General features: G+C 43.8%; 1 protein-coding gene across 10 annotated transcripts in view; it reads left to right on the top strand.

The window, feature by feature from the left end:
- Nucleotides 1–14556, top strand: part of PLEK (pleckstrin) — a 217683-nt gene extending 203127 nt beyond the window's left edge. For all 10 annotated transcript variants that reach the window (XM_053284488.1, XM_053284487.1, XM_053284489.1 and 7 more), the window contains 5 exons: nucleotides 1279–1463; nucleotides 3834–3938; nucleotides 5220–5303; nucleotides 7522–7591; nucleotides 10146–14556. In XM_053284488.1, the coding sequence (XP_053140463.1) occupies nucleotides 1279–1463; nucleotides 3834–3938; nucleotides 5220–5303; nucleotides 7522–7591; nucleotides 10146–10285 (584 nt within the window). In that variant the 3' untranslated portion in view covers nucleotides 10286–14556. The remainder of the gene's footprint in view (nucleotides 1–1278; nucleotides 1464–3833; nucleotides 3939–5219; nucleotides 5304–7521; nucleotides 7592–10145) is intronic.
- The last annotated feature ends 461 nt before the right edge of the window (nucleotides 14557–15017 follow it).

Consider the following 15017-nt stretch of genomic DNA (forward strand, 5'->3'; position numbering starts at 1 on the left):
CTTTTTCTAAAGGATACACATTACCAAACTGCTTTTCCTATGGCTTGGCATTTGCCCAATATTGACTAATTTCCGGAAGTTATTACCTGGAATGTCTTACCTGCTAACCCCAGATACCTTTTTTATTTTTCGCATTTATATACTGCTCCATATTCAAATCTCTGGACAGTTTACAGATTAGAACATAAACGATCATTAAAAACAGATCATTTAAAACAATGTAAAATAGCTATCAATAAAACTTTAAAACATTATGAACAGAAAGCCTGATAAAATAGGTCTGTTTTCAGAAGAAAACAGCCAAAGATGGGAAGGTTCTGGTTTTGTCTGGGAGTGTCTTTGAGAGCCCGGGGATACATGGGAACTAGCAGTGGTTGCTGAAGACAAGGCACACTGTATATGCTTAAAATGTTCCCTTCAAGTTAGACAATTTTGTGCCCAGAGCTGTTTTTCCTGACACCTCCCCCTCCTCCTGCCCTTAGTGCCACCTGAAAATATGAAGGCTGAGGGCTCTCAGGGACATACTTCAGGGCAGTCAAGGGAAGGGAAGATCTGGGAATATCATTTCATGCATGAAAATTTTGCAGCTATGCATTTCATGCATGAACAATGTTGCTGCTCAATATATCCCTTTTTTATTTACTAGGGTTGCAGTACTCAGTTGATGAAAATATTTTAATAGACTAACAAAGTACTCCTGATTAGTAATTAGAACTTTAAAAATATTATTTATGTACTTACACTGCAGCTGACAAGCACCTTGGAAGAAGCATTCCCTGCTGTTTGAAAGAGTTAGATTATCTTCTAAAATAATGCCTGTTTTTGTGCATAATGCCTATTATCATAATTGCATAATCTGAAAACAAAATATGATCTCCCCCTCTAGAACTATTGCTTTTCTCATACGCATATTGATATAGATTTAATTGATTAATCAGCTAAAACAAACAATTATGTTTTTATTAATCAGGTGACAACCCTAATATTTCCACAGAACCATAAATAGTAATTATTATCATTCACATGTCCTTTGACATTTAGAACAGATTGTAGTGAGTCCTGGCATAAAGGAAGCCCAGATATGAATCCAACTGTTCATCAGGAATGTTACAGTTCTGAACTGTCATCACAAATGGAATCCAGTTCTCTTAGTTTCTCTGACTTTCTCTTAGTTTCAGCTTACTAGAGTAGGCTTCTTCCATTTGCCTAGGGATTGCAGTCTGAAATCCTTATTTTTCTGCTACTCACACTCTCTGGTTAATTTCTTTGGTTTCCTAGGTAGTTGTGTGATTGACTGGCTATTGTCAAACAGCTCCATCCGGAATCGTCAAGAGGGTCTAATGCTAGCAGCTGCCCTGTTGAACGAAGGTTATTTTCAGCCTGCTGGAGATACATCCAAGAATGCAGCAGAAGGCCTGTCAGAAACTTCCTTCCTTGACTGTGATGATGCTTATTATTACTTCGTAAGTGTGTGCTTCTTTACATGATTACCAGAAAATATTCATGAGAGAAAGAAAATTTAACTTTCTCACTGGGTGCAGGATGGTATTACTGCAGTTCTTATAAACCGTTCTTCTAAAGAAGCATGACCTGGCATTCCTGTACTGCATGTAATTATAGGATCAGGACAAGCCAATGTCTCCAGGAAAGCTGTGAGTGGCTATGAGTCACTTACACATGGAACTGGTCGTGGTTAGCTCTTATTACACCGGAAAAGGTCTTGTGATAATCTATTCATGTATTCTGCTCACATTTTGCTGTTTTATTTTATTTCCTGGCTCTAAATGGATAACCACATAGGAGCCCAATACCTTACAACCTCCTTGGAATGCAGATTAGAACACCAGACCTCAGGCCTTGATTCATCCACTCTATAGACATACTTACACCAGTGTGCTTCAGACTGAGATCTTCATGGCTCTGTGTACATAACATAGATCAAGTGCACATACCAAAGGGATTGATCCTGGCACAATCCAGTCTAAAATACAAATCCATCTACAGCCATAGCTGGCAACTAATTTTTAATGTGAGTCATAAATTGGCTTGGCTGACTGACTTGCTCCTGAATGACCGGTGGCAAAGATAAACCCCTTTATTATGCCCCTGAGCTGCTTTCTTCTTCATAAAATGGAGGGCACAGATGAAGAGTCCTAACTCCCTTCTCCTCAGCTCCCCAAAGCTGCGAACACCAGCAGCTTGGGCAGAGACCTTTCCTTGTTCTACACAGAGGCGGATTAATCTTTTGGCTGTCCATAGGCAGCCAAAGATTTGCCACCCCAGGGACACGAGTAAGGAGGCTTGAGGGGGAGGGGAGGGAAACCTAACTCTGTTTTTTTACTTTGAAAAATACTGCTATGTAGCAGCGGAGGCTCTTCCCACCTCCTACCATCACAGGAGATGAGGTCGGGCACTGGAGGAGGGCAGTGAAAGAGGTCCTCCCTCAAGCCTGGCTTACTCACAAATGACACAGAGCGGGCAATTTTGGGCCTCTGTATGCACATGCACAGATGCCCCAAATCGCCCGCTCTGTGTCCTTTGCGAGTAAGCCGGGCTTGAGGGAGGACCTCTTTCACCACTGTCCTCCAGTGCCCTACCTCATCTCCTGTGATGGTTACGAGGTGGGTGGAGCCTTCATCGCTACACAGTGGCATTTTTAAGGTAGAAAAAAAGAATTAAGTTTCCTTCCAGATGCTGCTCCCCAAGATTTGCTGCCATAGGCAGCTGTCTATATTGCCTACGCCAGGGGTTCTCAACGTTGGGTCCCCAGATGTTTTTGGACTTCAACTCCCATAATCCCCAGCCCCAGTGGCCTTTGGTTGGGGATTATGGGAGTTGAAGTCCAATAACATCTGGGGACCCAACGTTGAGAATCCCTGGCCTATGCAGTAATCCGCTATTGGTTCTATACTTCAGCTACTAGCTCCCATTTGCCTGGGTCTTGGCTTGTAGGAGAGACAAGACTGGCCTAATAATGTAGTAACCAGAGGTGGTTGTCCCAGGTGGTGGATTCTCAGAGGGTGGGGGCAGTGCAGTGGCCTACAGCCCTGCCTGCCTCCACATCCACCTCACCAGCTCTCCTCCTCCTCCTCCTCTGGGCCACCACCTCTGCCTGCCTTGGTGGCAATGCACAACAAGTCACTCTGTTTTCCTCTGGTGCTTACTGCATTTGAAAAGGAAGGGGATGAGGCAGAAGAAGTGTGTAGGAGTGGAGAGTTGTATGAGCTACAGCATCTCTCTAGCATTCTTTCCTACAAAGGAGAAGCATACACTTCCTCTTCCACTCTTTCCTTTTTTCAAATGCAGCGATTAATGGAGGACAGAATGGCTCTTCCCATACTACTACCAAGCCAAGTGTGGCAGCCAATGTGGAGGAGGAGGGCTGCAGGTGAGGCAGGACAGCAGGGCGTGGGAAGCATTTGGCATTCCACTTGAACAGACACTGAGGTGCATAGCAAGAGGAGAGTGCTGCCAAAGCCAATGTTCACATTGGAGAGGAGTCTTTTGCCCACGTGTCCTGTCTATGAAGGAAAAAACAACTAGTGCATAAAAAAGGGAAGTGCTTTGTGCCATCTTTCTAAGTGGAAAAGAGCAGCCAAGATATATTATAAAGTGAGCCTGTGGGGCTAGGGCTTATGCATGTAGGGAGGACAGTTTGGCCCCACAGACTGCTGCCAGTTTCTTATCTATACTCTGCAGCAATTCAGCAGACTAAAAATGTGTCACTTTGGAATTGCTAACAGATATTGTACTTGTCAGTCCAGACAGAGTGGCAGGTGGAGCTCTTTCAGGAGGCATTTAACAAGGTGGTTTCTTGTAATTTGCTAAAACAGGCAGACAGTGGGTTCTTTTGCGAAGGAAATTCCAGTGATGATGATGCAGTCTTCAAAGAAGAATTTAGAGGCACAGTGGTCAAACAGGGATGTCTACTGAAGCAGGTCAGTATCCTCTTTGCCACTTGTGTTGGAACCGGAAGGAAATCAACGTAGTACAGTAGTAAAAACCTTTCTAGAGCCTTCTCAGGAGTCCAAACCATCTGTTAATTTCCCTGTACATATGAGAATAGGCATTATGTTGCTACATGACAATCAGACAAAAATCGGAATCAACCTTTATCACCCAATCCAGCCCACAGCCTTTATCTTGGCTGTTTCTGCAGAATGCTATGCACCCCACACAAAACCTGAGTGGGCACAGGAGCCTCATTGGGGAGGCAAAAGGATCCTTAGCATGCAGAGCCAGAAAGATATAGTAGATGGGAGTGCTGGGTTAGGTTGTGGGAGGTCCAGATTGATTCAAATCCCTACAGAGTCAATGAGGTGGGGCAGCTTTCCAGTTGTACAACTCAATACGAAGGGTGTATTAGAAAGAAACCTAAAATAGGACAGAAACATCAGAAGGAGATAGATCTCTCTGTGGTGTTTCAGGGCTATCTCTTCTGCTCTTTCTGCTCCATGAACCTGAACATGCTCCAGATGTCCAGTGGTAGCATGGCAATGGATTTTTGTTTTGTGCAATTCCAACAGAATTGCAACACTGGCATCATGTCCAGGTCATATGAAGTGCTTGAAAGCATGTGACTCATAGACATTATCACTTCCAGTCTATCCTGTCAAGAAGTTGCAACACTCTTATACAGAGTGTATACAGTATAAGAAGAAAGTATACAGATTATTTCAATGAGGAAAGTTAGGCAGTTGCTGCTTATGCCTAAGGGTCCCTCTCCACCCCAGGAAGAAATTAACAGCCTTTCAAAGTGCAGATTTATAAGGAACAGCTAACATCCAGACTAATGTAGTGCTAGCACTATTGGGACACCATTTTTGCCTATCTCCCCTTCCCTCTGAAGTGCACTGTGCCTCCTGAAAATATGCCTCACCCCCAGGGACACATTTTTAGGAGACACAGTGCACTTCAGAGGGAAGGGGAGATAGGCAAAAATCACCTGCCCCCCCTTAGTGCCAGTGCTGCATTAGTCTGAATGCCAGTCAATGACTTTTGGAGTTCAGTTGTAGGGTCCAGGGTGAGTAATAGCAGCCAGAGCGATCTTGAGTATAGTGTAGCTTCACTAAACCCAGAGGAAACCTTGCTATTTATTTTAACAGGATGTGGATAACTCAACAAAGTTGCTCAACGATGAGGGTATTATTGGGCTAAATTTATGCATCTATTCCTGCCAAACAGAACATTAGAACTACTCATTCATTAAATGTATTTAGGGACACCGGAGAAAAAACTGGAAAGTACGAAAGTTTGTGCTGCGGGAGGACCCTGCTTATATCCACTACTATGATCCTGCTGGGGTAAGCTCATCCATTGGGATTTTGCTAGAGCATCTTTTGAAAGGCCACTTGGGGAGGAAACCAGCTTCAGAAAACATTTTTAGTGTCATAATGGGAGTTGGGTTTAGTTGGCACGTGTCTTCTGGATAAGAAGCAAGACTGTGTATTCAGGTATATTTTCTGCATTAATTCAACCTATGGTTAAGTTCCAACAAGAAGGGCAGGAGACAGATTAGGCTTTTCGTGGCATTGAAGGTAGTATGGTAGCGGCATAATTGTTTGTGTTATACATGCCTTGTTTTATTTATTTATATAAAATATGTATACCCTACTGTTTGGTTCCAAATGGATCAAACACCAAGGTGGCATTCTGATAATTTAAAAATGAATGCAAAAACAATACAATCAGCCTAAAAAACAACAAACCAGAGCCAGGAGCCAGCAAATAAAAGACTGAGTCAGAACATAACATTACCACAGAAGGGCAGAACAAATAACCAAGAATACAACAAAATAGAACAGTCTTAACTATTCACCTAAATGCAAACAGTGAGGGGGCCAGCCGGGCTTCTCTGAGGAGGGAGTTCCAGAGCCTGGGCACTGCCACAGAAAAGGTCCCATCCTACATTCTAGCCAACTCTGCCTTTGATGGCGATGTGACATAGAGCAAGGCTTCATTTCACAGTCATCTTTGTTCATGGTTCTGCACATTTATGTAATGCCTATAATTTTTTACAGCCTGTTTGGCCAGAGATTTCAGTGGGACGAAAGAAATGAGTGTGTGCACTATGAGTAATAATGCCTTTGTCATATAAACATTGACTCCCCACCCCACCCCCCACAAATAAAAAATACCAAAACAGTTTATATTCAACTCAGTAGCATTGGGGTTCTGTCTGAAATCTGATTAAAACCAGAACTCCAGCTAGTTCAGTTTCCCTTGATACTCAGAAGTGTATCCTCATTGTTCATCCTCAAGTCACTCGTGGTCATAAGGACTTGCCTCCATAGCTAGAAAACTGTCTGGCAACTTACTGAAACTTGACAAGGCAGACCCAAAGCACTGCCTAAAGCACCCAGTTGAAGGGGAATCACTCAGTGCACAGCGCTCCTCACACGGTGCATTTAGGGATATCTGGAGGCTGGGCTGCATTCCCCCGGCCTTCGGAATGCCGCTCTGCTGGGAGTAGCGTGCCCTGTGTGGGTGTGCGAGCCGCGCATCCCACAGCAGTACACAGATAATCGGGGGCGAGGGAGGTAAGATGCCTCCTGCCCCACCCTCGTGCCCTCCCCACTGTGCTGTGAAGTCGTGAGAACAACCTTTCTGAATTTGAATACTGTATGTCAGATATGGGGGGGGGGGAATCCATTCATTTTCTCCACAGTTTATAATTGTATAAACTTCAGTCAAACATTGAGGCCGTTCACACAATCAAAAACTGTGTTCTACCTGGGTTTGGGAGCTTTGTGTGCTCCCAATTTTTGGTTGTGTGGAATGAACAGGTAGAACACAGTTTCTGATTGTGTGAATGACCTCAGTGAGGCTATTCTCACGATGGGGAAAACTGGGAAGCCCAGCCCGGTTTTTCCCCATTGTGAGAACCAGCGGGCTTGAAGGTGAGCCCAGTGGTTCTCTGGTGGCTAGGCCACTAAAGTAGCCCTCCCCTTAGCCCAGGTTAGCGGAGTGAGCGCTTTGCTAACCCGGGTTTTCTGATTGTGAGCCACCACGGCGTGGCTCCGCACCATGGTGGCACATGAGGAGACCCCTGCTGGGAGGCTGCAAGCTCAGGGGTCTCTCCAGGATGCCCCGTGTGCTTGCGTGGGGCATCCTGGAACTTCTGGGGGCAGCACAGACCCTGATCCCCTCAGCCCCCGCCAGCTCTGTGACGGAGCTGGCAGTCGTATGGGCGGCCGATCCAGCCATCCAAGGCTGCTGTTTGATCATCTGTGGGGAGAGCGGGCTAAGCCCGCTCTCCCCACAGAACCCCCTCCAGCACTTCACACCAATCGTGTGCAGCGTCTCAGTAGCTCCTTTCCTCTTCTAAACTGCAGTTTACCCCAAACTCATAATTTTTTCTGCATGGAATTCCTCACAGCCTGCATCAATGCAAAGCACACGCGCACAGCCACCATCACTTCTATCCAGCTGGTTCCACTCCAGCTCAAAGCTGAACATATTTTTTTTTTAAATGAGTTTTTAACCAAGGTAAAGATTTATTTTGTCTGAAACTCCTTTCAGGGAGAAGAGCCACTTGGAGCCATTCACTTGAGGGGTTGTGTGGTGACTGCAGTTGAAGACACAGCAGATGGTAAGCAAGAGCATACAAGGCTTATTCACACGTTATCTTCCACACATATAATCTGTGTACAGTGTGAAAATGTACAGATCTGTACACATGTAGTTATTCATATGTTAGGTTTAACAGACATAAGGTAGTAGACTTCCTATCTGTACCCTGAATATGAGTCAGCCTGTACCCAAGTTGACTTAAAATGAACACACATACATGAGAACCTCATTACTCGTGAGGGTTCTGTTCCTTACCTGCTGCTGTGAGTAATGGAACCGTGGGTAATGAGGCATTAAGGCTATGGGGAAAGCGGGGTTAAGTTCTAGGGTGGAGGGGGAAACATTATTTTAGTGGCATAACAGCCTCCAAACAACCGAAGACTCACTGTGGTGTGCTCTGTGCATCCCCTGATCCCCCCAAAGAGCAAAATGCCCTGAAACCTGCAAAAAAATCACAGGAAAAAGTATTTTTTTAAAAAACTGAGTCATAAAGTGGCTCCTCCTGGGCTCCGTGAAACAAAATGGCGGCTGGAAGTAACTTCCGGCCCTCTAGGAACTGCAGACACTTGGGTTTTAACCCCTTCATATCCACAGATACTGGAAAAAGGGTGTCAATGAGATTCCCCATGGATACACGGAACTGCAAATAGTGGTTCAGTGAATAACGAGGTTCTCCTGTATAGTAATTTATGCAAAAATGCATACACCTGTACACACATACAGTGTATAGGGTGAGAGTCACACTCTCAATGCACATATTACAGGTTTGAGAACAAACAATCATACTCACCATTTTGTTGACACCAGAACTTGGGCTTCCAAGGCTATGTCAGGGGGAAGGGAGGGCTGGGCTCGGGGGTGGGGTGAGGGATGGAGAACTGGGAAAGCCATTGTAAAATACAATTTTTTTCTTAATATGGTAACTTATTAAACCGCCTAGAGATATTTGTTAAGCGATATGTTTAACTAAATGTAATAAATAAATAAATAAACTTTAAAACTGTTTGCCCCATCCACAGATATAAATGTTTTTGAAGACATTCATTCTCAAAACTAGCTGAGGTTTGGCTAAGTAGAAGGTATAGATGGAAAGCAGTGGACTTCTCTGAGTCTAAGACTGGAGACAGTTTCCCCCCCAGAAAGATGAAGGCAATTTGAAAGAGGGCTTGCCGCTTGTGATGTGTACTCTAAAACGTTGTTCACAAGACTGCTAGGACTGGGGAGGGCTGCGGGAAGACAGGATCATACCCACCTACCTACCCGCCCCCGTCCCAGATTGGCAACTCTGCAGCCTGTGCTTCCAGATGAGCAGCTCCGGGTGCACCGCTGGAGCAATAGCAAGTGGAAGGGGGAAGGAAGCCTGAGTAGCATGGTAGATTGTGAAAGTCCCTGCTGCCAGGTAGCTCCTTTCCCGGCCTCTATTATTTTAATGGCTGCTGGCAACCTGAAAGGAGCTGCTGACAGCCCACTTGCCCATACTACCAGGAAGTGAGGTAGGAGGCATGTGCACATCCTCCTACCTGACTTTTAGCCCAAGGTTCAAACCCAGGCTACCTGGCAGAGGAGCACCAGGATTGGGAGCAATCCCAGCAGTTCTCACCACCAGCCCTACCCAGGCTAGCAGTGCCCTACTCTGGTAGGGCTGGTCATGTGAATGTGCTTTTAATTCTACTGTCACCCTATTTTAAACAAGTGCTGCCAGGGGTGACTGACCCAGCATTGGCTAGGAGAAGGGTCAAAGAAGGGACAAGGGAGAGGGGAGTTTGAAGGAGGGATTTTCAAATGTACTTCAGGAGGCAGCCAGCCAGCCTTCCTGTCTCGTGGGAGAAGAGAGAGAGAGCCAGAGGAGCTTTGCTTTGCCTTACCTGCCTGGAGCGGATTTTCTGCTTTTTGTTCCTGCTTTCCTGATTGAGGAAAAGAGAAGAGTTTTTTCAACCCCTTCCTGCTGTTGAGAGAATCACTGCCTGAGCCTGCTGTCTGTGCAAATTGATTCGGGTACAAAATGATTTGTATCCGAATCTACCTATTTCAGATGATTTGTGGACAAAACAAATCACCCCTGTACTAGCTGGCCAGATTCAGACCCAAAACAAATTGGGGGTGATTCGATCTGGGTACAAATCCAATCAAAAAAATTGATTCGTGCACATCCCTAGCCTGAACCTCTTTGATTTGCAAATGACCAGACTGATTCCAAGCTGACATTCTGAGCCTCATCAGGACCTCCTCTCCAGTGATCCAGGGGAACCTTAAGTTATACTCTTGGGATAAAATCCTGCCATTGTTTTAACATTTTGCCCTTTCCCCTCCTCCATCACCTTGGCTTCTGGAAAAGGTTGCTTTGGGAGTTTGAGACCTACACTGTTCTGATACTGGCATCTATTACTCCCAAATTCAACTGAAGGAGGGGTGTGTGTGTGTGTGTGTGTGTGTGTGTGTGTTTATCCAGATGGAAGGGGAAGAGTCTTTCCACCTTAGTTCATAACAGACATGTAAACATGAAAAGGAAGAGCTAGAACAAGTCCCCAAGTCTTTGACTCACTCCCTCATGGTCTTCTTTCCCTCACAATTAGGCAAGAAAAGTGGCATTGAGGGGAACCTGTTTGAAATCATTGCTGCAAATGAAATTCACTACGTCCTGCAAGCAGCCACCTCTGCAGAACGTACAGAATGGATCAAGGCCATTCAGATCGTTTCCAGGACTGGAAAGTGAAGAACCATCAACTTTAGCAAAGAAAAGTGGCTCTTGTTGGAAAGGAATGTGTGTAGCATGCTTCTGTACCATTGTCTTTCTATGCCTATTTTCCAACTTAGAACCATTTGATAGAACCAATATGTTATATAAACATTTCTCATATACCACTAAGTAAAGTAGAGCTACTAAGGTATGAATAAGTGCTAAGAGATAATATCTGTATATTATAGTACTGGAAAACCAGTTTATTTGTAAAAAGATGTTTTGCATAAAGTGCCCTGATTTCCAGCCACTTCATACATATGTATTGAAGTCCCAAGTGAAGTATACAGAGTTTTGTTTGTAAGAAACAGAAGTTTGGGGCAGTCTACAAATCTGAAAAATAAAAATAAATAAATTTAAATAAACAGAGAATGTGCAAAGATCAGCACCAGGACTAATGTTGCTGCAGAAATATACATTTGGGGGTGGGGGAAGAGTTAAAAAAGACTTGTCTCTTTTACCAGAGTCTATTTTTTGATGAGCCAATGACAGGGAGAAAGGTGACTCATGTTTTTAAAATATGGTTTTCTTAGCCAATATACGATGGTTGCTAAAATAGACGACAAGTCTCAGAAAGCTTAATTTAGTGTTTGAATTACTGGGAGCGGGGGGTGGTAATAAGGGCCCATCCAACAGCCTTACTTTTTGTGACTGACTCCTAGTTACTGTTTCTAGAAGACTAGAGAAGGCATGATTTGGCTACAATGGGGGTGGGAAGACAGGACTGCTAGATTTCTCAGTGCTTTCCTCATAACCAAAAGAAGAATCAAGAAGAATGACCATGTTTGCAGAGGATACCAAATTATTCAGGATGGTGAAAACCCAAATGCTGTTCTACAAATTGGAATACTCTGTACAGTTCTGGGTGCCCCATATAAAAGACGACATTGTAGATTTGGAAAAGGTGCAGGAAAGGGCAATAAAATTAGCTGAGACTGGAGCACCTTCCTTAGGATGAAATGTTAAAGCATTTGCAGGCTCTGTTATTTAGAAAAAAAGCTGACATAAGACTTGTGTGTTTATATTGGTGTAAATTATGCATGGTGTAGAGAAAGTGAATAGAGGAGAAGCATCTCTCCTTTTCTCGTAACACTGGAAACTGAAATCATCCCCTGAAATTGACTGGCAGCAAATTTCAGGATAGACAACAGACAGTATGTATCCAGTTCTGGCAATACTGCGCTCATGGGGGAGTTTGCAGTAGGCAAGGCTGTGTTGCCACAAGGGCATCAGGGGTTTAGATTGCATGCTGTGGTACAGACTGATACTAGAGGACTGACAAGCTGGGACTATGGATTCACTCAGTGTTCAGAGCAAGAATCTGAACCACAACTCAGGGCTAGTAAGACACAGGACTTTATGCTGAACACAGGAAAAGATGACATGTTCCAAGAAGGGTGACCTGTTGCTTTTCTACTCACTGGCCTGACTTCCTCTCCCAAGTCTCACCCCTCTGCCAAGGAATTGAAAAATTAAAAAGTCAGTAGTCTGGCAGCTGCATTTTGCAGCAGTTGCAGTTTCCAAACACTCTTCAAGTGCAGCCTCACATTGTCCATGTGGCAATTGTTTAATTGGGATGTAAGCAAGGCATGTTCACTGAGTTCATCCCCAAGCTATAAGTCTTATCATTCAGAGGGAGTACTACCCCATCTAGAACAGGCTGCATTATGAATCCCGGATTGCCTTACCTAGAGACCAGATGTTCTTATGTTTTGTCTTGATTTAGTCTCTATTTGTTTGCTCACATGCAGCCCAGATATTGATTCAGGATTGCCATAGAATTGGATGGAAATGAGAAATAGGCTTGATATTGGTCATCCTTGTACCAGTGAAACTAAAGGCTGCATGAAAGTTGAGTGAGTTAAATAGTCAAGACCTCATTTCTCCCAGTTTGATTTCCACAACTTCATGGTTTGGCCACACCAACCAGAAATGAATGGTTGAGCAGGGAGCGGGGAGGGGTGGAGGCAAGAAAGAAACGGACTTCTGCCTTATGAACTTGAGGAAAGGATGACAGGGATTTGTTTTAAATTAGAATCTGCCTGTGCAAAAGCTGATTCTTGGAACTCTCCATCAATGATTCAAATAAGTTGTACAGAAATTGTGACTAGTCTTTTACTGAATCCACTTTTCCTGCCCTCATCTTCAGCATTAACCCCTGGAGGATAAGAAGATGCCTTTCAGCATCTAGTCTCGCAGTGCCTGTGAAAGCTTCCCTTGGTGACATGGCTGGCAGGCAGACCCTGACTAGAAATACTGCTTCAGGTTCTACCATTAGGGCTTGTTTGAATGAGCTCTTCAAACTGATACAGCTTATACATGATGGGGGAGCAGGATTGTGCCTGCTTGTCCTATTTATGGATCTACATATTAGATATGCATTTTGCATAGGTTCTACAGGCATAAATTCCACTATGTCTAGGCCAAAGCACCATTGTTATCTGTACAGGGATGTAGCAAGGTTGGAGTGGGCCCAGAGACAAGATTTTAAAATGGCGCCCCCTCCCTGAAGCTCAGCTCATGAAATAAAGAAATCTTAAATGAGGCTGAATAATGGTAACAAAAAGCATAGTAAAATCTATCTATCTATCTATCTATCTATCTATCTATCTATCTATCTATCTATCTATCTATCACAATAGAATACCATCCTAAATTATTTTTTTAAGGTTTTTGTAAATTGTGGACGATGCAAGTCATTTAATGGTACCAGAGAAAGACATGCTGTTCTGGTAGCTCCAGGTCTTAACACTCACATCAATTTCGGAGGATGAATACAACTGAAGGAAGCCCGGGTAGGTGTGCGACTGGGGGAATCAGTCATGTGACTTGCCTCTGGACACCCCCCCCCCAAGGCAGTGGGCCCTCAGACAACTGTCTCCCCTTGCCCTATTATAGTTACGCCCCTGTATCTGTATTGTCCTGTATATAGATTCAAAGCAATAATTTCCTGGATTTGGTGTAGTTTAGTATCCACCAGGGGCATACTAGGGGAGAGGGAGCTTGTACCCTTCTCTCGGGAAGCCCTGTGGAGTGAGGAAAATAATGAAGAAAATAGGGAAGGGTGGAGCTGAGGGGCCCTTAGGAGCTTGGGGGCCTGGGTTCTTTGAACCCATTTGCTCAATTATAGCTACACCACTAGCATCCACAAAGTTTACAGAGACACATGTTTGGATTTATGCAGAACAACATGTGGATGTCAGATGGACCTAGATGTAGAACAGGCATGCCCATTGAGGGGTGGGATCTTGTTTTCCCATTGTGCATAGGCTACGGCTTGTCCAAACAAGCCAATAGTTTACAAGTGTAGGTAGTACTAGCCTATTTCAAATGTTCAAAGTGCTTAACATACATCATTTCAGGAATTCTGGATGAAAAATATTATATTTAACAACATATCACAGGTAGGGGCTGATGCTGTGAGAAGTGGCTGACTTGGCTTCTAGAATTTGATGCTGAGGAGTCACTTCAACCTGCGCCTGTCCAGTTCACAGCTCCATTTGTGTGTGTGTGCGCGTGCGCTATATCAGCTTTTTGATGAAAGTAGGCAAATCATCTTAAATGGATTACAGCTGCACGTCCACACTCTTGTGTGGAAGTAAACCTCATTGTACTCAGTGGAACTTACTTCCTGGTAGACATACATAGGATTGCACTATAAGTAACTAAATTGGGTTTTCCTTAGTGCAAGGCAGCTATCCTGATTAATGAGTAACTCTTCAACTTAAAATGCCAATATCCTACCAATATTTTTGACCTGAGCTGAATAAGATGGCCCTAGATTACACAGAGTCAACAACTGTTTTTGTTTGTGCAAAAACATTTGCATTTTTCCTTTGGAGTGGTGAGGATTTACAGAGATATAGTGCTGGATCAACCATTTAGCCATTCTAAATTAGAATTTATTAAAAGATTTGATTCAATTGATTCAGGCTTAAATCAAGACAGTGGTCACATTACAGGGTTATTTAACAAAGCAAATGGGGGTTGCTGTCAGTATTTACTGCTGTTGTGAACTGTCATTGTGCTTATCTTATATACATTTAAGCTTTACGTAGAATTGTCACATAAAATGTTGTTGCATTTCATGGCCATTTGGCTCCAGATTTTTAGTCAAAACATTTCTCTATACGTTTTTTTCTGTATATGTGTGCCTGCCAACTGAGGATAACAATTCATGCATCTGATGAAGTTGATTACAGTCCAGAAAAGCTTAGAGCACAATAAATGTGGTAGCTTTTAAAGTGTCACAAGACTCATTGTTGTTTTTGGCCAACCAATTAATGCATTTGTGGAATTTAAAGTTAAAGGAATACTACATCATTGCATTTCCATGCTGTGCAGATAGGAATAATGCATTTTAGATGCAATGGGACTGCATGTGATGGTAGTGAGCTGTGAATACACACTAAAGGACAGGTGGAATACGTCATAATTTCACAGGAGCCTAGAAAACCCACAGAGTGTGGTCCTGAGGATCTCAGTTTTCACACTTCAAAGTGAACGTTTCTAGTCATTATGATTGCAAAGGGATGCTTGCAAACATATGTGCAAGAAGACCTGATGAAATAGCAGAAGTTGGTGGGTAGGAGTGCAACGGTCTTCAAGGGTTGGGTTTCCATTATCTGCATAGCTCCCACCCCCCCACCCCCGACTACCAAAATTAGGATAAATTATGCAGAGTGGTAATGCAGAATGATGCAAATGA

The sequence above is a fragment of the Hemicordylus capensis genome, chromosome 1, assembly GCF_027244095.1.
Source record: "Hemicordylus capensis ecotype Gifberg chromosome 1, rHemCap1.1.pri, whole genome shotgun sequence".
Classification (NCBI taxonomy): domain Eukaryota; kingdom Metazoa; phylum Chordata; class Lepidosauria; order Squamata; family Cordylidae; genus Hemicordylus; species Hemicordylus capensis.